At 29.3% G+C, this 25357-nt stretch overlaps 2 protein-coding genes and 4 long non-coding RNA genes across 10 annotated transcripts in view; 2 read left to right on the forward strand and 4 right to left on the reverse strand.

Annotated features, from left to right (window-relative positions):
* LOC123275118 overlaps window positions 1-764 on the reverse strand; it is a 984-nt gene extending 220 nt beyond the window's left edge. Inside the window, exons 1-2 of the long non-coding RNA XR_006511633.1 lie at window positions 304-764; window positions 3-233 (exon numbers count right to left, since the gene is read on the reverse strand). This is a non-coding gene — a long non-coding RNA (uncharacterized LOC123275118). The remainder of the gene's footprint in view (window positions 1-2; window positions 234-303) is intronic.
* The window catches only part of LOC123275113, a 16819-nt gene extending 12815 nt beyond the window's left edge, over window positions 1-4004 (reverse strand). For 2 of the 3 annotated variants that reach the window (XR_006511624.1, XR_006511620.1), the window contains exons 1-4: window positions 3890-4004; window positions 3757-3821; window positions 3249-3692; window positions 1568-2251 (exon numbers count right to left, since the gene is read on the reverse strand). This is a non-coding gene — a long non-coding RNA (uncharacterized LOC123275113). The remainder of the gene's footprint in view (window positions 1-1567; window positions 2252-3248; window positions 3693-3756; window positions 3822-3889) is intronic. The other variant, XR_006511621.1, reaches the window with a different exon arrangement.
* Window positions 1-17829, forward strand: part of LOC123275083 (protein patched) — a 19525-nt gene extending 1696 nt beyond the window's left edge. Inside the window, exons 2-9 of the mRNA XM_044742994.1 lie at window positions 3925-4117; window positions 8436-8625; window positions 8708-8777; window positions 8874-8971; window positions 10480-11128; window positions 12630-15170; window positions 15261-15396; window positions 16653-17829. Of these exons, the coding sequence (XP_044598929.1) occupies window positions 3925-4117; window positions 8436-8625; window positions 8708-8777; window positions 8874-8971; window positions 10480-11128; window positions 12630-15170; window positions 15261-15396; window positions 16653-16825 (4050 nt within the window). The 3' untranslated portion in view covers window positions 16826-17829. The remainder of the gene's footprint in view (window positions 1-3924; window positions 4118-8435; window positions 8626-8707; window positions 8778-8873; window positions 8972-10479; window positions 11129-12629; window positions 15171-15260; window positions 15397-16652) is intronic.
* LOC123275117 lies at window positions 5512-8388 on the reverse strand. 2 transcript variants are annotated; one of them, XR_006511631.1, is made up of 5 exons: window positions 8183-8388; window positions 7055-7144; window positions 6648-6879; window positions 6119-6547; window positions 5512-5675 (listed from the first exon to the last, which is right to left on the reverse strand). It is a non-coding gene; the product is annotated as an uncharacterized LOC123275117 (long non-coding RNA). The 2 variants fall into 2 exon arrangements; XR_006511632.1 differs by lacking the exon at window positions 5512-5675 and having other exon boundaries at window positions 5783-6547.
* On the reverse strand, window positions 8665-23418 carry LOC123275116. 2 transcript variants are annotated; one of them, XR_006511630.1, is made up of 3 exons: window positions 23332-23418; window positions 20237-20448; window positions 8665-8789 (listed from the first exon to the last, which is right to left on the reverse strand). It is a non-coding gene; the product is annotated as an uncharacterized LOC123275116 (long non-coding RNA). The 2 variants fall into 2 exon arrangements; XR_006511629.1 differs by lacking the exon at window positions 23332-23418 and adding an exon at window positions 21812-22014.
* On the forward strand, window positions 23220-25010 carry LOC123275103 (diphthine methyl ester synthase). Its single transcript, XM_044743026.1, has 3 exons — window positions 23220-23457; window positions 24196-24700; window positions 24784-25010. Exons 1-3 carry the CDS (start codon window positions 23323-23325, stop codon window positions 25008-25010), a joined length of 867 nt encoding a protein of 288 aa, XP_044598961.1. The 5' UTR covers window positions 23220-23322.
* The last annotated feature ends 347 nt before the right edge of the window (window positions 25011-25357 follow it).

Below are 25357 nucleotides of genomic sequence, written 5' to 3' on the forward strand. Positions count from 1 at the left end.
ACCGATACTTGAGTAATAGTCTGAAAGTTAATCGTCTTAAAATTCTCTCCCACATCTCGTAACGTTTTTTACTATTATATTTTATTATTCACGGTCCTTTCTCTTTTTCTATCGGTATAATACGTAAATCTGTCGAAATCGCAATCGTAAATGGCAACAAATCAAAAAATATAAAAAACCAAATGTTCCATGACGAATTATATATTTCGATCAGCATAATAAAATAACATGACCTGTAACACAAAAAAAATATTTCTTCTTTAAAAATTTAATACAAAAATTTACTTACACTACCTTACTCACCATATTACCCACATATACATGAAGATATACAGACAACTGTATACTGTATAATATATAATATATTATATATTATACAGTATATAGTATAGCAGTGTGAACGATTGGTTAGTCGCGCGCGTCACATACCGAAGGACGTCGCTCTACCCAGGTCGGGCAATGGTCCCTTTACTTTTCGACTAGACCCACATACAGAGAACTAAACAGAACTTACGGCTTTTCTCAGAAATTTCCGCTTGGGAGGCGAAACGGAAAAGCTGCCGACCCCCGCCCACTTAACTTAAAGTTTCATTTCACATCTCTATTTCTTCCCAACAAATAAAACGAATTCAACATAACAGTGTAGTGCAGCAGACTCAGACTGAGAAATTTATGTCATTATGGTTTTAATTTTTTCCATACCAAAAAAGTTTAAAAATGTCAAAAGACAACCAAAAAGATAAAACTTTGTTTAAATAGTTAACTTACACAGAAAAAAAAGAAAAAAAGGTTTTGAGCCAAGAAAATATTTTTCTTCCTAATTATTTTCTTGAAAAAAAATTTATTTTTTACAAGAAATTTCACTTATTCCAACAAAATTAATTCTCTTGCTTCAAGAAATATGTATCTTGATCAAAGAAAATTTATTTGTCAAGAAAATCTTGTTGTTTTGAGAAAATTCAGCCTCGAAGCTCCAAAAAATTTAGTTCTTGATAGAAGTAAATTTTCTTGTCTTGAGAAAATTTCTCTCTTGCTCCAAAAAATTAAATATGAAGATAAAAGTAAATTTTTATTGATTAACATGTCAAATGGGAAGATCAAATAATATTTCATCGTTTTTTTTCATTCAATATCTATAATTGCAAGCTAAAATAATATAAAATGAGCATCAAATATTCAAGAGAAAAATTTTCTCAAGGTGAGAAAATTTTTTTCTCAGCTAAAGTAGGTGACGCTGCTTCCTTAAAGTGTCTAAAAATCTTGATCAAATATAAAAATTTATTGTATCAAGTATTTATGATAATTTGAATTAAGAAAAAATTACTTCTACCAAGAATAGAATTTTTCGAAAAATTTTTACTTCGGTCTTCCTTCAGGCGCCCGACAAATTTTCTTGAGCCAAGAATTTTGTTCTCTAGTCAAAAAATTTTTCTTTCTGTGTATAGATAAAAATATGCTGAGATTTATATTGCATTATAACCAAGCATAAACAAAATATTATATTAATTCTGTTTAAGTTATTTTCTAAGATATTTTTGACTTATTTTATGTATTAATAAATACATACTTTTTAAAACCAAAAACTCAGACTGAGAAGACTAGAATAGACTCCAGACTCAGCTCCAACAATGTATTATTTATTTCCTCCATTATTACTGGAGCCGGGAATAAATTCCAGACATTCACCATTTACATCATCATTAATTATCAATAACAGATGCAATGGTTGTATTGATGATGGTTGATGACTTGACTAAACAAAATAAAATAAAATAAAATTCAAAGATTTCGGGAAAAATATCCATTTTTTTTTACTTGACATTAACGACTCTTAGCCGCGGTTTGCTGATTTGCATTTGAAAATTACACGGTTCGCAGGCATGTGGACGGCGGTGGGTTCTGTACCAACATGCTGGTGGAACTGCCTGGGGGTTTCCTGGGCGGTGAAGGCTACGGGGGCTGACACCACTGATGGATATAAAATTACTCGTACTCGTATGTTATACACATAAGCTAATCACGTAAGTCTATTGGAAAAATATTGGAGCACTCCAGCGCACTACCCCGACATTACTCTGCATTAGCATTATACATCATGCCCTCGATCATTTTATTATTAAGTTATTTATTATCTGTAATTCCATCCTGTATTTATTTTCGTAGACATTAAAAACAATCTTGCAATCCCGGTCTCAGTGTGGATTGAGGTAATGATGAGTAAACGATAACTTCCAAGCAAATTGCTGTAAAACTATAAAAAAAAAATCAGTGGAATTATATTCTAAGAAGTTAACTTTTGATTTTTTGATAAATAAAAATGATTTCATTTTTTTTATCTTATAAATTTACTTTGAAATCAGTTTTAATTTTCAAAATTCAATTTTTTATTAAAAATTACAATTAAAAATTTTTTTTTATTTTTTAAAATAATTTACTTGATTAAAAATTATTTTTTAAATCAAATAAATTTTTATTTTTAAAATAACAATTTTAAAAATATTTCCTACATTTTTACTTGAAAAAAAAAAAATATAAAAATTTGTGATTTAAAAAATAATTTGATGCTCTAGTGTTAAATTTTCTTTTTGAAATCACTTTTAATTTTCAAAATTCAAGTTTTTATGAAAAATTACAATCTAAAAAAATAATTTTTAATTTTTTTGATTTCTTCAAAATAATTTTATTAATTAAAAATTATTTTTCTTCAATCAAATTAATTTTTATTTTCAAAATAACAATTTTAAAAATATTTCCTACATTTTTACTTAAAAAAAATATAAAAATTTTTTATTTAAAACATAATTTAATACTCCAGTGTTAAATTATCTTTTTGAAAGCACTTTTAATTTTTAAAATTCAAGTTTTTATAAAAAATTTCAATCCAAAAAAATAATTTTTAATTTTTTGGATTTCTCCATAATAATTTTATTAATTAAAAATAAATTTTTTTGATCAATATAGCTCACTAGTTCAGTGAAATTATCTTCAAAAAAATAAAGATTTATATTTTTTAAAAATAAAAATGATTTCATTTTATTTTTGTTATAAATTTATTTTTTTATTTTTGAAATCACGTTTAATTTTCAAAATTCAAATTTTTATAAAAAATAACAATTCAAAAAAATAATTTTTAAATTTTTTTGATTTCTTCAAAACAATTTTATTAATTAAAAATAATTTTTTAAATCAAATAATTTTTTTTTTTCAATCAAAATATCTCTTTAAATTCAAATAAAAATATTTCCTACCTTTTTACTTAAAAAAAAATATTAAAATTTGTGATTTGATGCTCCAGCATTAAATTTTCTTTTTGAAGATCATCAATACTCTTAATTTAACATCTCAGTAATAATTACTTCATCAGCTGTCAGCAGTCTTTAGTATTATATGTTAATCTTGAGACATATTGCAATAATAATTGTTAGATTAATTAACATTAATCAATTACAGAGATTATTAAGTTAATGGAATGACGGAGAAGAATAATTTCTCTTTATGTACATCTTCTCTCTGGTACTTTAAAAGCTTTTTTCTTATTTTCAAACAGAAAAGATAAGCGTATTGTTGCGGGTGGTCCAAGAGCCACATTGTCAGAATCAGAGAACTACCACCGGCGGTGACCAGCCGGCAGGTAGTGGTGCAACGTTGCCGCTCGCAATGTTGCGCTCGGTCCTTCCCTCATGCTCGTTTATCTGAAGAAAATTTTATTTAAACTTAAATTTTTATTTCTTCATTTTTATTTCAATTATTCCTCACACAGTAGAAGAAATAATTTCATTTCATCTCTGCTTTTTAAACACTAATGCATGTCCTGTCCTTATCTGCAATAAAAAAAATGTATAAATAAATGTATGTACAATTTAAAGTAAAAATAAAATCTATGACTTACTGTAAACTTTCGCTAACTCTGAAATTATTCGACAGGGCAAGGCAGGCGGTCAGAGGTCAAAGCTGTGGATTCGAGCGAGGTTTCAAGATCATCTCAGTCGAATAGCGGACTTTCTCCAGAGAAACGCTGGCAAGGTACTCTTTGTTACCATCCTGATCCTTGCGACCTTGAGCATTGCTGTCAAATGCGCCCATTCCCGAAACAAAGTCGAACAATTGTGGATTCAAGGTAAATATATCACTTAAAATAAAACTTATCACTCACCTGATCCTTTTTTTTCTTCACACTGATAGAAAGATTTGGTAAAAAAAAATTTTTAGTCATTTATTTGGGAGAAAAAAATATTTTTTACCAATTAATATTATTTTTTACAGTTTAATAAATTATTTTTTTATTCTAAATAAATTATATTAATTTAAACAAAGCGTTATTATATCAAAATAAATATTTGTTTCCACCAAATAATATTTAGTAGTAATTATTTAATATATGTTTGGTAAGTATTGTAGGTAGATCTATGCTTTAATTCTAATAATACTAAAGTGAGCCGACGTTTTTAATTTTTTTATTGGAAAAATTAGAGCAAAAAAATATTTTTTTAAAATTGCACTTACAGTTTTTCAAGTTTTTTACAAATGAAATTTGTTTTTTTTTTTTTTTTTTTTTTTTTTTTATAATAAAAAAAAATTCTCAAAATTTATAGATGTCGGCTCACTTAATTTTCATTTAATTCTAATATAATACATAATCTATTCACTGACTCAGATTATTTTATTAAACTCGATTTTGGGAGATTTATCTTCCCTTTGAAAACACACATACTCCCAAATGGCTTATATGTCATTATTTAGTGGAGTTTAGTTTAATTTTTAAAATTTTTCTATTATTGATATGCTAAAAACTTGTTTTATTATGAAAATTAAATTAGCCGACATCTGAAAATTTTTGTGATTTATTTTATTGAAAAATTATTAAAAAACAATTAAAAGAAAAAATTTCACATATAGAAAATTTTAAAAATTATATGTGCAATTTTTTAAAAATATTTTTTTAGTTCTAATTCAATTAATTAAAAAAAAGTCAAAAATTGTTGAACGTCGGCTAAGTTTAGTATCATTGTTTTATTTTAAATTTTATAAATGTCTCAAATAAAAAATTATAATTTAATGATACACTGAAAAAAAAATTAACTTGAATCAAGAGAAAAATTCTTGAACCAAGGAAATAATTTTGAAGAGTTTCATTGTCTTGAATCAAGACGAAAAATTCTTATATCAAGCTAAATTTACTTAAACCAAGAAAAATTTCTTAGCTTGAGAATTTTTTTATTTAAATCAAAAAGATGAAATTCTTTAAAATTATTTACTTGATTCAAGTAATTTTTTTTTTCTGTATTATTTTCTTTATGATACCTTATATTTTTACTTAAAATTATTTATTTGAATTATTTTGAGTAAAAAAGTTAAGTTATACGCTAAAATTAGTTAAAAAATTAATTTCTTTAATACCAATAAACGATTTATTGAGTAGCAATAAATAATTTATTAAATACTACTAAATATTTATTTAGTGTCAATAAATTAGCTTTAATTAATAATTTATTTAGTAACTATTACCAATTTCTATTAAATATAACTAAATCCTTCTATCAGTGCAGTCCTGTAGGATTTAAAACAAAATCCTCGTTACGACTTCTCCGAGTACTTTTAAGTATATTTTACCGCTTCCCTTTTGTCGGCACGGAAATCCCTAGGTAGATTTTTTAAAAAACCGGAAAAAACTCAACCTGTGTACATATATAATGTTGACTTTAAATGAGTTAAAACATTAAATGGAGATAGAAGAAGAAGAAGAAGACGAAGACGATGATGATGATGATGATGATCATCATGAAGAAGAAGAAGAAGAACCAGGGAAGAAGTTTGTAGAAGGCGGTAGAAAAAGAAGGCAAGAAGGCACCAGAACTGTATATGGGTTGTAAGAACCCGCGGCGGCTGCTGCTTATAGACATTTTCATTTAGATCCTGTCTCCTCCCCCTGTCCCTGTCTCTCATAGCATGCCTTCCGGCTCGAGCAGGAAAAGAGTAAGAGAGAAGCCTAAATCAAGGGAGCATAGCAGAGAAGACGATCTATATACTTATATATATATAGCCACGGACACATATATACATCCAGCTGCACACACACATGGATAGAGAAGAAAAGAGAGAGAGAGTGCGAGAGACCTACCACCAGGAATCTGTTGTTGTTATTGTTGTTGTTGTTGTTGTTACTGCACCAAACCGGTGATGGTGGAAGGTCTTATTAAACAGGGGATCTCATCTCTCGTGGACGTCTTGGATTCGTGCTTCCAGCTCCAGAATCTCTGGAGCCGCTGGAACCGCTGGACCCGATCAATAAATGACATAAACATTGAGTTAATTGTAATAGAGGATTAAATCAGCGTAATGAGAGCTGCGTTATGGAGTCTGGACGAGGCTAGAGCTGGAGATGCTTGCTGTGTGTGGACGGGATGGTGATGAGCACCGTCGCCGCCGCCACAAGATGGGATGGGGTCCGTGTGCCGTTCCACGCAGTGAATGGTCGCCATGGGTGGCCCGCATCGCCTCAGTCTTTCTCTTTTTCTCTCCTCTCGCTCCTTCAGTTTCCTCGTGGAGTCTGCAGACATGGATAGGATATATTTTAGTCTGTATAAACGTATAAATGTATAAACGTATAAAATGTATAAAATGTATGTCTGTATGAGCGTGTACGTTACCTAGTCAGTTGAGTGAGTCTCTGCTGATGATGCTGCCGGGGCTACGATAGGTACTGCGTGCTACGAGTGCCTATACAACTGAAACTCAACCCCGGCGACGAGCAAGACCAAGACGACCACAGTCGAGACTCCGCATTTGCTTCTCCCTCGCTCCTTCCGATGCTTTTTAGCTTCGTTTCTCTCGTGGACATTATGCGTGTCTACTTGCCTCAAACGGTATTTGTCTCTCATCCTTGAAAATTAGTTGTATCATTACGATGATTATTTTCTTACTTGACGTCTCATTTAGCCAATAAAAATTCAGTCTATTTTCATATTCATATTCATATTTGTGAATTTTTTTTTTTTTTTTTTTTTTTTTTTTTTTTTTTTAAGCTCATTATCCTTAATTGATTTTAGTGAAATACCTTTTTTAATTGGGTAGAGATTGATACATTTAAAACGTAGCCATAAACATATAAGCTAGCAATCTTGCAGTCATTATGGGGCTTCCGTGACTTGTGAAATATAAATAAATAAAATCTTGGTTTATTAAGTAATTTTGTTTAATTGCACTGTACTTTCTTAAATATTGACGGTTTTAAAGATATAAGCTCATCCCGATGTTACACTTATCAAGAGCTTTTATTTGAGTACCCACATGCATTTTTGATATATTTTTCATATATACATATATATGACATATATTTTAAAGATATAAGCTCATACCGATGTTACACTCATCAAGAGCTTTCATTTGAGTACCCACTTGCATTTTTGATATATTTTTCATATATACATATGTACGATATATATATAAATATATAAAATATATGAAAAATTGATGTGGGTACTCAAATGAAAGGTCTTGATGAGTGTAACATCGGGATGAGCTTATATCTTTAAGAATGTGAATAATTCTCAGAATATAACGTCATTTCTTAATTATTGATATTTTTAAAAATATAAGCTCACCCCGATATTACACTCATCAAGAGCTTTCATTTGAGTACCCACATGCATTTTTGATATATTTTTCACATATACATATATATAATATATATAAATATATAAAAAATTGATGTGGGTACTCAAATGAAAGGTCTTGATGAGTGTAACATCGGTATGAGCTTATATCTTTAAAAATATTAATAATTAATAAATTATCTTGTCACCTAATGATGTTATTGAAGATATAAGCTCATCTTAATGTTACTCTCATCGAGACCTTTCATTTGAGTACCCACATGATTTTTTTTATATATTTCGTATATTTTATATATATATGATATTTATGAAATATATAAAATATATGAAAAATTGATGTGGGTACTCAAATGAAAGGTCTCGATGAGTGTAACATCGGGATGTGCTTATATCTTTAAAAATATCAATAGTTCACAAGATACAAGATCATTTCTTAATTATATATCTAGAGATGTATCAAGACCTTTGCAATGACACTAAAAAAACCGATTTTATCATATGACTATCCTGGACACAAAATTTTTCTTATTCTCTTAATAATATAAATTACTTGTCAAATAGATACTCACGTAATAATTCCAAAGACCATTCATCAATTCTCTTCCCCGGCGGTCAGAGTTTTTTTTTGACAAGAACTTGCTCTAAAACTATTTTTTTAGTGCCCTAGGTTTAGCTATTATTATTTTAAGTTATAAGAAGGCTCATAGAAAGATAATTGGTTAAATCATTTCTTGGTACTCCAACTTTTAATTTATATTATATATTGCGTAGATGTCTATTCTGTAACAAATAATTATTTTGGGGTATTAATGCGTTTTACAGAAGGCGGAACTCTCGAGCGAGAGCTTAACTATGCGGAGGACTGGCTCGGAGAATCGGCCCCACAGACTCACCAACTGATAATTCAGATGCCAAAACATTCCGGTGCAAATGTCTTGAATCCGCAAGCGCTCAAGGAACACCTCAATATTATTACACAAGCTATGCAAGTCACTGTCGAGATGTTTGAAGTGTATGTTTTTATATTCTTTATTTTTTCATTTTTAATATCATTTTTATTTATTTTATTTATCTTTTATGTCATTTTATTACAGAACGTGGAGTCTCAGAGATATTTGTGTTAGGATGACGATACCAGATTTCGATAATTATCATATTGAACAGGTATTTAATGCTCTATAAAAATAAATTTACGTTTATTGTAATTAAAATATTTTATTTAATGATCAATTTTATTTAATAATGAATTTAAATCGGCAGATATTTGAAAAAATGATCCCGTGTAATATTATGTCACCGCTGGATTGCTTTTGGGAGGGAAGCAAACTCATGGGACCAGAATATCCTGTTCATATTCCGTAAGTATATAAATTAGTAATAAAAGTCATTTATTAAATAATAAAGACGAGCAATTTTTCAGTCTTGTGAGATAAAAAATTAAAATTTTTCTTTATTAAATATTGAATTTTGTTAAATTGCACTGTAATTTCTTAAATATTGAATTTTTTACAAATATAAGCTCATCCTGATGTAACGCTCATCAAGAGCTTTCATTTGAGTACCCACATGCATTTTTGATATATTTTTCATATATACATATATATAATATATATAAATATATGAAAAATTGATGTGGGTACTCAAATGAAAGGTCTCGATAAGTGTAATATCGAGATGAGCTTATATCTTCAAAAATACCATTAGTTGACAGATAACAAAGCCATTTCTTAATTATTGACATTTTTTGAGATATAAGCTCATCATGATGTTGGACTCATCAAGAGCTTTCATTTAAGTACCCACATGCATTTTTGATATATTTTTCATGTATACATATATATAAATATATGAAAAATTGATGTGGGTAATCAAATGAAAGGTCTCGATGAGTGTAATGTCGGGGTGAGCTTATATCTTTAAAAATGTCAGTAGTAGACAAGATACAAGGTCATTTCTTAATTATTGATATTTTTAAAAAAATAAGCTCATTCTGATGTAACGCTCATCAAGAGCTTTCATTTGAGTACCCACATGCATTTTGATATATTTTTCATATATTCATATATATAAATATATAAAATATATGAAAAATCCATGTGGGTATTCAAATGAAAGGTCTCGATGAGTGTAACATTAAAATGAGCTTATATCTTCAAAAATATCATTTGTTGACAAGATACAGGGTCATTTCTTAATTATTGATATTTTTTAAGATATAAGCTCATCCCGATGTTACATTCATCAAGAGCTTTCATTTGAGTACCCACATGCATTTTGATATATTTTTCATATATTCATATATATAAATATATAAAATATATGAAAAATCCATGTGGGTATTCAAATGAAAGGTCTCGATGAGTGTAACATTAAAATGAGCTTATATCTTCAAAAATATCATTTGTTGACAAGTTACAGGGTCATTTCTTAATTATTGATATTTTTTAAGATATAAGCTCATCCCGATGTTACATTCATCAAGAGCTTTCATTTGAGTACCCACATGCATTTTGATATATTTTTCATTTATACATATATATATATATATATATATATATATATATATATATATATATATATATATATATATATATATATATATATATATAAAATATATGAAAAATTGATGTGGGTACTCAAATGAAAGGTCTCGATGGGTGTAACATCGGGATGAGCTTATATCTTAAAAAATGTCAATATTTTATAAGATAAAAGGTTATTTCTTAATTATGCAATGACACCGAATTGCAATAAAAAAACCGATCATATGACTATCCTGGAAACAAAATTTTTCTTATTCTCTTAATAATATAGATAAGCAATATGGAGGATATTTAAATGCATACTTATTTTATTTTATATATAGATTTCTTCCAGCGCACAGATATAAGTGGATAAATTTGGATCCTTTGAAGGTAGTAGAGTACATGAAAAACACCAACGAGACAATGATAGCGGGGTTTCCGTTTTACATACTTGAAGAGTACATGAAGAGGGCTGGAATAACGAATGCGTATCAAACGAAGCCTTGCTTGGACCCCACGGATCCACATTGCCCCGAGACGGCTCCGAATAAAAAATCCCGGCAACCACTGGACGTCGCGGGAGAACTAACCGGTGGCTGTCACGGGTTCGCGACTAAATTTATGCACTGGCCCGAGGCGCTCTTGATCGGTGGTGCTAAACGCAACAGGACTGGACACTTGATGCACGCCGCTGCATTGCAAACTGTCATACAGTTGATGTCCGAGCGCGAGCTATATGATTCATTAACTGAGGACTACAAGACACACAACATCGGCTGGACCCAGGAGAAAGCTTCCCAGGTGTTGGAATCCTGGCAGCGCGCTTTTGCTAACACTGTTAAAAAATTACAGCAGCACACTCATTACCCCAAAAACAGTTCGCTTTCTTTGTACAACTCGTATGCATTCAGTACTATTACTATGAATGATATCATCAGTAAACACAGTGAAATGTCATTGAAAAACGTCGGCATTGCATGTGGGCTTGTGGTTAGTATTTATTTTATTTTTTTTTATTTTTAACTATATTATAATCTGCAGGCATCTGAAAAATTTTTTTATTTTTATTATTTACTTGTTAAAAAAATTTTTAATTAATGAATATTAATTTTAATATCATTTTTTTAATAATACTAAAATTAACAGACATCTGAATTTTTTTTATTTTTATTATTATATAAAATAATTATAAGAAAAAAAAAATTTTTTTTTTTTAATTTTTAGCTGTGAAATTTTATTTACTTGTTAAAAAAATCTAAAATTAATTAATATTCATTTCAGTATAATTTTTTTATTAATTCTAAAATCAGAAGACATCTGAACATTTTTTTTTTATATTTATTAAAAATCAAATAAAAAAAAAAAAATATTTATTTAAAATTAGTACTTGCAATTTTTTTCAATTTCTAATTATGAAATTTTTTATAATTAATTCGTTGGTGTAGAATCCAAAGTATTTAAAAATGTCTAATCATATTTTTAATAATACTGAAATCAGCAAACATCTGAATTTTCTTTTTATATTTATTAAAAATCAAGCATAACAAAAAAATAATTTTTTAAAAATTATTAATTGCAATTTTTTTTAATTTCTAAATGAAATTTTTTATAATTAATTAATTAGTGTAGAATCCAAAACATTGAAAAATTTCTATTAATTTCAGTATCATATTTTTAATAATACTGAAATCAGTAGACATCTAAATTTTTTCTATTGTAAATCAATTATAAAAAAAAAATATTTTTTTACTAATTTTCTTTAATTTCTAGCTGTAAAATTTTTTATAATTAATTAGTTGGTGTAGAATCCAAAATATTGAAAAATGTCTATTAATTTCAGTCTAATTTTTTAATGATACTAAAATCAGAAGACTTCTGAAATTTTTTTTTTATATTTATTAGAAAATCAAATATAAAAAAAAAAAAAACATTTTTTAATAATTTGTACTAGCAATTTTTTTTTCATTTCTAACTAAAATTTTTGAAAATTAATTAGTTAGTGTAGAATCCAAAATATTAAAAAATATCTTTTAATTTCAGTATCATATTTTTAATGGTACTAAAATCAGAAGACATCTAAAAATTTTTTTTATATTTATTAGAAATCAAAATATTTTTTAAAAATGTGTACTTGCAATTTTTTTTTAATTTTTAGCTGTCAAATTTTGTTTATTAAAATTTTTTATATTAACTTAGTTATAAAAATCCAAAATATTTACAGATGTCTGTTAATTTGAATATCACAATTTTTAATGATACTAAAGTTAGCTTTTTAATTTTTTAATTTTTTTTCAATAATTAAATTACAACAAAAAAATAATTTTTAAAAATTGCACTCACAGTTTTCAAGTTTTTTTCCAAATGAAATGTATTTTTTTCAATGAAAAAAAAATTCTTAAAATTTTCAGATGTCTAACTTAATTTTCATCAATTTTTCCAATAAAAACTTGATGTAAAAAAATGACTAATTAATTACTTATTTAATTTCCAGATACTTTACTCATGCATCGTGCTGTTCCACTGGCAAAACCCAATGTTCTCGCAATCCGGCATCGGCCTGGGCGGAGTGATCCTCGTGTGCGCAACAATAACAGCCGGCCTTGGCTTCTGTGCTGTTTTAGGACTCCCCTTCAACGTAATCACCACCCAAATCCTGCCCTACCTCCTCGTAGGTCTCGGTTGCCACGACACATTCTTAATAACCCACGCGGACGCGAGTGATTCTTGTTCAGCCGTAACAGTAGGATCCAGCGAAGAAACAAGACCTCTTTCATCCCCAGCTTACTCTCCAGTCCTAATGAGCGAGTCTCACCGCACAACAGTAATCCTAAAGCGCGTCGGACTATCAATCTTACTAAAAGGTCTGTGCACTGCTTCAGGTCTAGGAATCGCAGCAATAATTCCAATCCCAGCTCTGAGAGTATTTTCCTTAAAAGCCGCAGTTCTTTCAATCTTCATCCTCATATCAATGCTTATCGCCTTCCCAGCATTACTAAGCCTGGACCTTCGTCGGCGAAAAACCGGCCGGTGGGATATTTTATGCTGCTGTTTCCTATCTTCAAAAACAGCAGCTCGGATAAATAAAAAAACCCACATAATCTCCGAAAACAAAGCTAATAACATGAGAAATCACGTGACAGCAAACAACAAAAAACATTACGCAGATTGCAAACGCGTTGACCAAAACGAATGGACTGATTCTAATGAAGACAACAATATTAACAGAAATCACAAAGAAAATTACGAAAAACACGGAGATAATTACGACGAAGTAGACATGAAAGAGGAGAAAAATTTGCAACATCAACATTACTGTCACCACCATCAATATGAAGACACAATAACTTGCTGCGGAGACAGAAGCAAAGATTGTCTCCCGCTGAAATTTTCCCTCCGGAAATTCGCTTACATGCACTACGGCCCCTTCTTAACAAAGCCTTTGACAAAAGTCATAGGCATGATAATGTTCGCGATCATCCTAATAGGCAGCGTCTTAAAAGGAATGAACATAGAAGAGGGGCTAGAATTGGGCGACTTGGTGCCTCAACATTCAAAAGAGCACGCGTTCCTTGAAGCTCAGTCAAAGTACTACGGGTTCTACAGCATGTTTGCGGTAACTGAGCGCGATTTTGACTACCCTAATAACCAACAGATGCTCTATGACTACCACGACGCATTTACGAGGGTGAAGAATGTCATTAAAAAGGACGAAAGTTCCTTACCGCAGTTCTGGCTGAGTCTCTTTAGAGACTGGCTGAAAGGCCTGCAGGCGGCTTTTGACAGAGATTATAAAAACGGATGCATAACGCAAGAGAGGTGGTTCAAAAATGCAAGCGATGAAGGAATACTTGCGTATAAATTGCTAGTGCAAACAGGCCACGTTGATAATCCAATTGAGAAGCAATTGATTTCTTCTGTAAGGCTGGTTGATTCTGATGGGATAATTAATCCCCGGGCGTTTTATAATTATTTAAGCGCTTGGGTTTGGAATGACGCTTTAGCTTACGGAGCTTCCCAGGCTAATTTAAGACCTGTACCGAGACAGTGGATTTTTGTTAATGATGAAGAGCTCAAAATTCCCAAAAGTTCGGCGATTGCTTACGCGCAGATTCCTTTTTATCTTCATAGATTAAATTCAACTGCTGAAATTACGGAGTTGATAAGAAATGCGCGGAATTTGTGCACGAAATTTGCAGAGCTGGGTCTTCCTAATTTTCCATATGGAATTCCGTTTATTTTTTGGGAGCAGTACATGAATTTAAAGCGCTGGTTGTTGATAGCGTTTTTCTCTGCGATAGGAGCCAATATGCTAATTGTTGGAGTGCTGTTGCTGAATGCTTGGGCAGCGATGCTCGTTGGATTGTCACTGGGAGGAATAGTTGTCCAGCTGTTTGGATTGATGAGCTTGTTTGGGATGAAATTAAACGCAATTTCTGCGGTGTTATTGGTGATAAGTGTGGGAATCTCTGTACACTTTACTGCTGATATCTGTTTGAGCTTCGTGACCTGTGTTGGGAGCAACCGAGACCGGAGAATACGCCTGGCTTTGGAACACATGTTCGCTCCGGTAATTCATGGGGCAATTGTCACCTTTTTGCCGATCATCATGCTAGCGTTTTCAGACTTTGAGTTTATTGTACGGTATTTCTTCCCTGTACTGTCTAGTCTTATTGGAATCGGGCTGCTCAATGGGTTGTTTTTCTTTCCTATTCTGCTGTCCTTGGTGGGGCCAAACTCGGAAATTACTCCGCCAACAGCTCATCCGGATAGAATTGCGACGCCTACGCCGCCGGCTTCGCCGGAAATTACGCGGCGCAAAAGACACCACAGAAGCTCGCATCATTCTGAAGGACCTCCCAGGCGGCCTCATAAAATTGATAATAATACTTCCAGGCAGTTACATCAACTGCACTCTGAGCCTTCGTTGACTACTATTACTGAGGAGCCCAATTCTTGGCACAGTACTCAAGAATCTTGTATTATTGTTCAGCCGGAAGTTAAAGTTGAAACAACGTCGACTTGTGGCAATCAGGTAAATATTTTTTAATCAATTTTTTTTCGTGAAAATTTAAAATTATTAATTAATTAATATTATTAAAAATATTTAATAAAATTTTTTTAGAATTGCAATGGTAATGGCGGAGCTTCAGATAATAATGGAACATCATCTGTACTTACATCAACTCCTCACATTATAACAACAACAAAAGTCACCGCTACAGCTAATATTAAAGTGCAAGTTCACACTCCAATAAGCGGTAAGTTTTTACAATAATTATTAACTAGCAACCTTGCAGTCACTATGTGACTGCCTAGTTTGTGAACTATAAATAAATAAAATTTTGCATTGTTAAATAATGACTTTTGTTAAATTGCACCGTACTTTCTTAAATATTGACGATTTAAGAGATATAAGCTCATCCCGATGTTACACTCATCAAGAGCTTTCATTTGAGTACCCACATAAATTTTGATATATTTTTCATATATACATATATATAATATATATAAATATATAAAAAATTTATGTGGGTACTCAAATGAACGGTCTTGATGAGTGTAATTTCGGGGTGAGCTTATATCTTTAAAGATGTCAATAATTAAGAAATGATGTTGTATCTTGGCACCTAATGATGTTATTGTAGATATAAGCTCATCTTGATGTTATACTCAACGAGACCTTTTATTTGAGTACCCACATGATTTTTTTTATATATTTCGTATATTTTATATATATATGATATTTATGAAATATATAAAATATATGAAAAATTGATGTGGGTACTCAAATGAAAGGTCTCAATGGATACAATGTCGGAGTGAGCTTACATCTTTAAAAATGTCAATAGTTCTCAAGATACAAGGTCATTTCTTAATTATTGTTATTTTTAAAGATGTAAGCTCATCCTGATTTTACTCTCATCAAGAGCTTTCATTTGAATACCCACATGCATTTTTGATATATTTTTCATATATACATATATATAATATATATATAAATATATGAAAAATTGATGTGGGTATTCAAATGAAAGGTCTCGATGAGTGTAACATCGGAATGAGCTTATATCTTTAAAAATGTCAATAGTTCACAAGATACAAGGTCATTTCTTAATTATCGATATTTCTAAAGATGTAAGCTCATCCCGATGTTACACTCATCAAGAGCTTTCATTTGAATACCCACATGCATTTTTGATATATTTTTCATATATACATATATATAATATATATATAAATATATGAAAAATTGATGTGGGTACTCAAATGAAAGGTTTTGATGAATGTAACATCGGGATGAGTTTATATCTTTAAAAATGTCAATAGTTCACAAAATACAAGGTTATTTCTTAATTATGTATCAAGACCTTTGCAATGACACTAAATTTACTTAAAAAAAACCGATTTTATCACATGACTATTCTGGACACAAAATTTTTCTTATTCTCTTAATAATATAGATGATCTAAAGAAGTATTGGCATTTAATTAAATTGAAATTTTTAATTGTTCAGGTGGAATGGTGGATCGCAGTGACAAGTATCGTCATTCATCTTCATCCTCATCGGGAAGTTCACAAAAAAAGTCCTGTTGCAACAATAGTAGTAATAGTAGTAGTAGTAGTAGTAATAGTACAAATACTAATGTCAGCGAAAAAGTATTTACTGGTAATAATTGTAACAATTAAAACTACCAATTTTGCTTGTAACAAGCAATTATTAATATAATAGTAATATATAAATACTCTAAGAAAAAACGATAAATATTTTTAATAATAAAATAGTAGCTGATAATGGAGCAATAATTTTTTACTTGAGCTCAAGTTATAATGCGATATGTTAATAAAATAATAAACGTGAGATAAATTATTGCTCTAATATTATGTTGTAGCGGCGGCGATAATACAAACAAGGCTGACTAGAATTTATTATTAAATAATAGATAAATGTGTATTATATAGCTTGTACTTTTAAATTGATTCATATTAATAAGCTATTTTATTAATTTTATTATTATAATTATTTATACTATGATAATTATTATTATAGTTAAAAATAATAATATGTATTCAATAATTGTGCATAGATTTTATAACTATTTTTAAATTTGTACATAAAGCGATTATTATTTTATAAATGAATGGACGAAATCGTGAATGGACGAGAGATTTTAATAATGAGAGTTGTGTAATTCGTTGTTACCAATATAATTGTGTGGAAGCGGCTATACTAGTCTCGCACTTGGCGACTGTCCTGCTGGGTGCGAGGCATCCAAATTGTCAATTATTTTTTAATCAACAAAATATATGAGTTACTATTTTATACTCGTATAGGAAAGTTTGTATGTGTGGAATTAATCAATAATATATATTTTATTATATTATTATTAATAATATTACTACGATTATAATTATTATTATCATTATTAATATAATTAATATGTATAATTCGTGGACGAAAAACAAATTATTTATTATTTATTTTTTAATATTTTCCTCAATATATGAATTGTACTACACGTGATAATTTGTATAAAAAATGAAAAATATAAAAAAAATGCCAAGGTAATTTTATAATTACTTAACGAAGACTATTTGTCAATTATGTAAAAAATATTGTAATATACTTTTTTTGTAACAATTTATGTATTTTTATGCAATTATATGAATATTCATGATATTCTATTAAAATTTAAATCGTTTTGTTTTTATTATCATTTATTATAAACCTTAAGCTCATTCTTTGCTTAATAAATGGCAAAAATTAACATGAAACTGTAATTAACAGGCAGCTGTCAATTTTTTTTTATTTTTACAACAATTAAGTTGTAAAAAATAAATTCTCATTTAGAAATTTAAAAGAATTATAAGTCTAAATTTTTAATTAATCGATTTGTTATAAAAATTTTAAAAATTGAAAGTTGTCAGCTGATTTTAGTATCATAAAATTAACAAAGGATTAATTAAGTACTCAAGTAGTTGACAATTTACAAAGAAACCTTTATACTCTTTGTCTCCTTGATATCAAAGTAAAAGAGCCTACTCTGGAGAGTTTGACGAAGAAAAAACGCGAATATATGCCTCCAAGGTTCATGAGCGTCGCCGAAGCCGCCACGCAGCTGATTTCTATCACAGAAAAGCGTCAAAACTTTAATCAAGAGCTTGGTAATTCATGTTCATCTAAAATTTTTAATAATTTTTATTCATTGTTTCAAGTGTTTTTTTAGGTAGATTTCGTAGAAATCTATCTATTGCATTGGTCCTTGTGTCGCAATTCACACGGAATTTTGTCATTTTATCTCTTAAGTAGTCGAGTAAAGCTCAAAATTAGCATTGGTTCAAAAGTTTATATATTTATGTATATATAACGCGGCTTGTGAACACGATAGCGTCTACAATTCTCAACGGACTTAGATGAAACTCGGTACACATATTCTTTGGGTAATGACCTTGAACGAGTTCGAAGATGAGCAAAATCGATCAATTAGTTTAGAAATGGCGGCCATTTAAAATTTTCAAAATAGTGAAAATCACGTTTTTGGTCACTTCATTGATGTACAACTTTTGATTGAACAGAGATAGCTAATTTTTGAAAAATTCATGAGATAGCTCATGAAATTACCTTTAATTTGACGTGTATAACATTGACATTTTGACCATTTTTAGTTATTTTATCAAAGTTAAGAGTGCAACTGAACCATTTTCAGGCAATGTGTAGTACAACCGACTTATCAATGTTATTCTATCGAGAATTCTTAACAGATCCTAACGAAATTTAGTATATAGATTTCTTGGACAATTAGCTTGCATGAGCCTTAAAATGAGCGAGATTCGTCAATAAGTTTAGAAATGGTAGCTCCTTAAAATTATCAAAATAGTAAAAATCATGTTTTCGGTGACTTTATTGATGTATGAAAAGAGATTGTTAATTTTTGATAAATTCATGTGAAAGCTCATGAAATCACCTTCAATTTGACATTTATAACATTGACATTTTGACCATTTTTAGTTATTTTTTCAAATTTAAGAGTGCAATTGAACCATTTTTAGGCAATGTGTGTAGTACAACCGACTTATATACGTCATTCCCTCGCGGTTTTGAGAATGCCGTAAAAATACCGTAATTTTTCGGCATTTATGCTCATGCCGTACATTTACCGTTATAATTCAGCAATAATGCGGTTAAACTATAGTTGTTTTGGCCAGTTTTTATACTGTAGTTATCCAGTATATATACTGCACTTATGCTGTACAGTTACCAAAAATATACTATACAATTACCGCATTAATGCCCAAATTTTACCCAAAAAATTCCAAATAATTACCGTAATAATACAGTAATTTTGCCGAATATTTTCTGACATAATGGACAATTATTAAAGATTTAGTTTTATTTTAGTTCACTTCTATGTTAGAAATGAATAAAATGAAAAATTTCAAATTTTGCTTTTTATTCTCCATCGCTACTTTGCAAAAACAAATACTGTTTTTGAATAAAAAATATGTCGAATATTATTTTTTAATTAGGTATTTAGCAGTAATTAATATAGAATAATACATATGTTAAGTAAATATATTCTAATTTTAATTTCAATTTTTAATTTCTCACTTAGAAAATTGAAAATTTTCTAAAATCGAAAAGTTATATTGTTTCACATATATAATTATATTATTTAATTTTAAATATGCTTATCGTAAGATGGACGGTGTGGCTTAATGTAAATAGAATAAGCACAAAAACAGTATGGTATAATCCGGGTAGCTCAAATGGTAGAGTAGCCGACATGTCCCCAGGAGGTTCTGGGTTCGAATCCCAGTCTGAGCGTTATTTAATTTGACACCATTTTTTAAATATGTTTTTAATACAATCATTTTACCGCCTTATTACCGTAAATATGCCGCATTTTCAGCGTAAATATTCTAAATTTTTAGCGTAAATGTATCGCATTTTTGTTCCGTAATTTTTCGATAAAAAAACTGACCAAAACAACCGAAAAAATGCTGAAAAAATACCGCATTAATACTGTATAATTGCGACATTTTTTCGGCATTTACAAAACCGCTAGGTTTCTATCAAGAATTTCATTCAGTAAAATCTACCTTCCATTTCGGGTGTGGCCGAATGGCGTTTTTTTTATTTTTAGTTTTGACAGGAGACAGTTAGCTTAGCTGTTGGTTTAGCACGAATTGGATCCGATGACCAGCAAATAATTGCCTGTACTTTGAAAGAAATGTCTTCTGTAGATCTTGGACCGCCTCTTCATTGCCTGGTTATCTCTCAGAAGCATCTCCATCCAATGGAAGTAAATTATCTAGAAAAATTCGCGTTGAATAAAATTGAATTTAAAAAATTATTTGAACAAAAAAAATTATAAGTAAAAGAAATCTAAAAATGAATAAATTTCTAATGAAAATAAAACGATAACGAGATTTAATTATTTTAATTATTATGTAGAGTCCAGGTAATCGATTTTTTTTGAATAATTAACAATAATATAAATGTTTAATTCAATACAGGAAACGTCAATGGATATTTTTACTTGATAAATTTAATATTCTATATTTTATATTCTTATGTATATTGCCGCTTGGCATTAAATTAAATAAAATAAAATAAAACAAAATTTAAGTGTTGCAACAATATTACTTATAAAACTTATATAAATAACTAGCTTGCTAGGTTGCTTTTCTTTTAGCTTGCACTGTATTAAGTATTACTATATTACTATCTTATATATTAAGAGATTGTTGATAATAAAATATATTTTTGTTAATATGTACTCGTTCTATGCACAGGTGCAAATAAAAAATCAATAAAAAATTAAAAATTAAAAATAAATAAAAAATAAAAAAAATTAATAAAAAATTAAAAATAAATAAAAAATAAAAAAAATCAATAAAAAATAAAGAATTATTGAAAAATAAAAAATTAATAAAAATAAAAAAATCAATAAAAATAATAATAAATTAAATTAATTTAATTTGATTTTTTTGTAGAATTGAAATAAATAAAATAAATAAAATAAATGTAAAAAAAATTAGAGAAAAAAAATCAAAAATTAAAAAAAAATTATAAATTAAACTAATTACAATTACAATCATGTACAATTCGCCCAGCGAAGCGGGCGGGGACGGCTAGTATATATATATATATATATATATATATATATATATATATATAAACTTTTGAACTACAGTAGAACTTCTATAACTCGAACTCCAAGGGAGAGGCGAAAAAATTCGAGTTATAGAGTTTTCGAGTTATAGAGGGTTTCGAGTTAGGCAGTAACTGGTTTCATCAAACTGTTCCGCAACATCCTTGTTTTTTTTTACTAATCTTCACTGGTTCACTGCTTTACTGTTCAGTACTTTTATTAAGAAAATTTTCTTGATACAAGAGTTAATGTAAATTTGTTAAATTGATTGAAATAATTTTTACTTAATTTCAATAAAGCTATTCTCTTGTTTATATATTATTCAAAAATCAATATTGAGACTCTTCTCTTCAGAAATTAATAATTAATAATAATAGAATATTTAGTCGTCATCGAATTTCTTGAATCAAGAAATTGTTAATTGAGTAAAAGTATTTTACAATCGCCAACAGAAAACCTGACGTCAACTATAAATTCTATTACCATTTCGTAGAACTGGTAATCCTAATAAGATACTTACATACGGTAATAATTTTAAATTCGAGATAAAGAGGTCCAAGTGTATGTATTCGAGTTAAGGAGGGTATAAATGTACAGAAATTGCTTGCAGGGACTCACTAACTATTTCGACTTATAGAGGGTAAAAATTTCGAGTAACAGAGGTTTTACGGCTTGAAGGGAAGGGGATGAAACATTTTTTCGAGTTGCGGAGGTTTTCGACTTATCGAGGTTCGACTTAACGAGGTTCTACTGTATATATAAATTTATTTTCTGACTCAGCTCGACAAACTAAGTCAGAAAATGGCTAAATGTTTTAAAAGTTGCGCCACGAGGACGGCTGCAATAGTTAGATTTTTATAAAATCTACTAAAAATAGTTGCTAAAATGAGGCGAAAAAAATTTTTCGATCATAAAGCACTCTCTGATGCTTCGCATCATGAGTCGTGCAAAATTCGGGTTGCGGTCAACTAGTCAGATCGACAACATTCCAAATTATTAAAACTCTAGAAAATTTAAAATTCCGCTACATTCAAAGTTTATAAAATACATTAGCTTAAATAGAATAACAGCCGAAAAACAATTTTGTAAATTATAAAACACCGGGTTATCGAATAAAAGTAAATATAAATCTTATATTCCTCAAGAGTTAAAATTAATTTGATTTCGAAAAAGGGTTGTTCCGACGTATATTCATCCGAATACTCATCTATCCGAATAATGATTCGGCCGAAAATTACTCATCCAAAAAATTGGAAATTTTTCTTAGATGGTCCACCTTTACAATCATGAAATTTGAGTGTTTTCCATACATGCTTGTAAATTAAAATAAAATGAATTTTCAAAAATTAATTAATTTAAAATTAATTAAAAAAAATTTCTAATCTAATTATAAAATTATTTACATTTTTCGGCTAAATGAGTGTTCGTCTGTTCATTCATTTTGGCGTATAAATTTTCGTTGTTATGTTTTTTAATTTATTGAGACTTTGTAACTTTGAAAGATTCTATTAATATAGCTTTAGATTTTTCTTTATTTAAGATTATATTTTTCGGAATTTTAAAATTTGTAAAATTAATTATTTTAAATTACATTTAATATTTACTTTCTAAATTCTAGTAATTTATTAATTCGGAATGTTGTTAGTCTGACTAGTTGACTGCAACCCAGATTTTTATAAAATCTACTAAAAATAGTTGCTAAAATGAGGCGAAAAAAATTTTTCGATCATAAAGCACTCTCTGATGCTTCGCATCATGAGTCGTGCAAAATTCTAAAGAAATTTAAAAGAGTTACAAGTCTAAATTTTTTCATAACTCTTGTCACCACAATAATTATAATTATTTATTGTGGTTGACAATTATCAACAATAGAAAAGTAACCTCACTATTTATATTATCTGACAGGTCAACAATGAAGTTTGCCGCAAGTCACAATTAAAAGAAAGGTTATGTTTAAGTTGCTCAAGTGTCACGTGTCACACGTGCTTGCAGTTGCAGTTGTTGGCATACAAAAATCAAAAATAAACGAAAATGCTGTACCTCATTGGTCTAGGACTTGGAGATCCAACTGATATCACCGAGAAAGGTCGTAATGCAATAAACAAATGCGAGGATATTTATCTGGAAGCTTATACTTCTGTTTTATCTGCAGGCCAAGATGCTCTGGTATGTAAATATGTAAAATCCTTTACCATTGATATGAATTTTATTAATGACATTAGTTAGCAGTTACTTGACTATTTTTTTAATTTCATTTAACCCTTCAGCACTCTCGCAAAACGATTTACTATCATTACTCGCGCGATGAGAAAAACTCTCACGCCTTTTGTGGAAGCGCACGCATGCTTATAGCCCCTTTTATTTAAAAAATCTCAAACAAGATAAATTTTTTAAAACAAAAAAAAATTGATTTATTTAAAAATAATATTTAATAATAATACATCCGAACACAAATGCACTCTTATGGGAACCTCCGAACTGTACCGATCAGACCCGATTTTTTAAATTCTGACTCCCCTACTTTACTATTGCGATGAGAAAATATCTCACAGAGTTAATAAAATTTATTTTATTTTTTTATAGTATAGAACAATTAAAATAATAATATTGCAATCTGAAATAATATTAATTTTTTGGCAGATAGAAAAAAAATCACATAGTCATTCCAATTGAAATTTGAAAGAAAATTTGAGTTATTGATGAGCGTGAGAGAAAATCTCATAGCGAGAGTGCTGAAAGGTTAATAAAAAAATTGTTTTTAAAAAATAGCATTTAAAATTTTTTTTAATTTCTAAATGTCAATTTTTTTTTCCATAATTTATTTGATCCAAAAATTCTTAAAATTATAAAATATCTGCTAAACTAATTTCAATATTTTATTAAAAAAAAACTTTTTATTTTCAGGAAAAACATTACGGCCGGTCTATAAAAATAGCAGACCGCGAGCTTGTTGAAGGCGACGACAGTATGTCAGAAATATTATCAAGCGCAGCAACAAAAGATGTTGCTTTTTTAGTTGTCGGAGACCCTCTTGGAGCTACTACCCACCTGGACTTGCTTGAGCGAGCTGAAGAGCAAAATGTCCAGGTGGAAGTGATTAATAATACGTCTATTATAAATGCAGTTGCATGCTGTGGACTTGAATTGTACGACTACGGCAAAATAGTGTCTATTCCCTACTGGACAGACTCTTGGCAGCCCGAAAGTTTCTACGACAGATTAGTTAAAAATTTACGAATAGACGCTCATACTCTTTGTCTTCTTGATATCAAAGTAAAAGAGCCTACTCTTGAAAGTTTGACGAAGAAGAAACGCGAATATATGCCTCCAAGGTTCATGAGCGTCGCTGAAGCCGCCACGCAGCTGATTTCTATCATAGAAAAGCGTCGAAATTCTAATCAAGAGCTTGGTAATTAATGTTCATCTAAAATTTTAAATAATTTTTATTTTTTATTTATGATTTCAAATTTTGTATCTTGTTTTTATTTTTAGCTTTGACAGAAGACAGCTTAGCTGTTGGCTTAGCACGAGTTGGATCCGCTGACCGGAAAATAATTGCTTGTTCTTTGAAAGAAATGTCTTCTGTAGATCTTGGTCCGCCTCTTCATTCTCTGGTCATCCCTGCGAAACATCTTCATCCAAATGAAATTAATCGTCTAAAAAAATTCGCGCTAAATAAAAATGAATTTGATAAATTAGTTGAACAGCACACATCATAAGTAAAATAAATTGAAAAATTTCTAAAAATACTTGAATAAATTTCTAATGAAAATGAAACGATAACGAGATTTAAATATTTTAATTATTATGTAGAGCACAGGTAATCGATTTGTTTGAATAATTGATTCTAATATAAATATTTAATCCAATACAGGCAACGTCAATGGATATTTTTATCGAAATATAATTGTAGATAGCTCTACAATGTATTATATTCTCTGGTAAATTCCCTTCAAGGTGAAATTGATTTCTACTGAGGTTCATACAGCGCTTTCATCAACAACACCAAGAAGCAATTTTGCTTCATTAAATAATGATTTTTGTTAAATTGTACTGTACTTTCTTA

The sequence above is a fragment of the Cotesia glomerata genome, linkage group LG1 (genome assembly GCF_020080835.1).
Source record: "Cotesia glomerata isolate CgM1 linkage group LG1, MPM_Cglom_v2.3, whole genome shotgun sequence".
In the NCBI taxonomy this organism is placed as follows: domain Eukaryota; kingdom Metazoa; phylum Arthropoda; class Insecta; order Hymenoptera; family Braconidae; genus Cotesia; species Cotesia glomerata.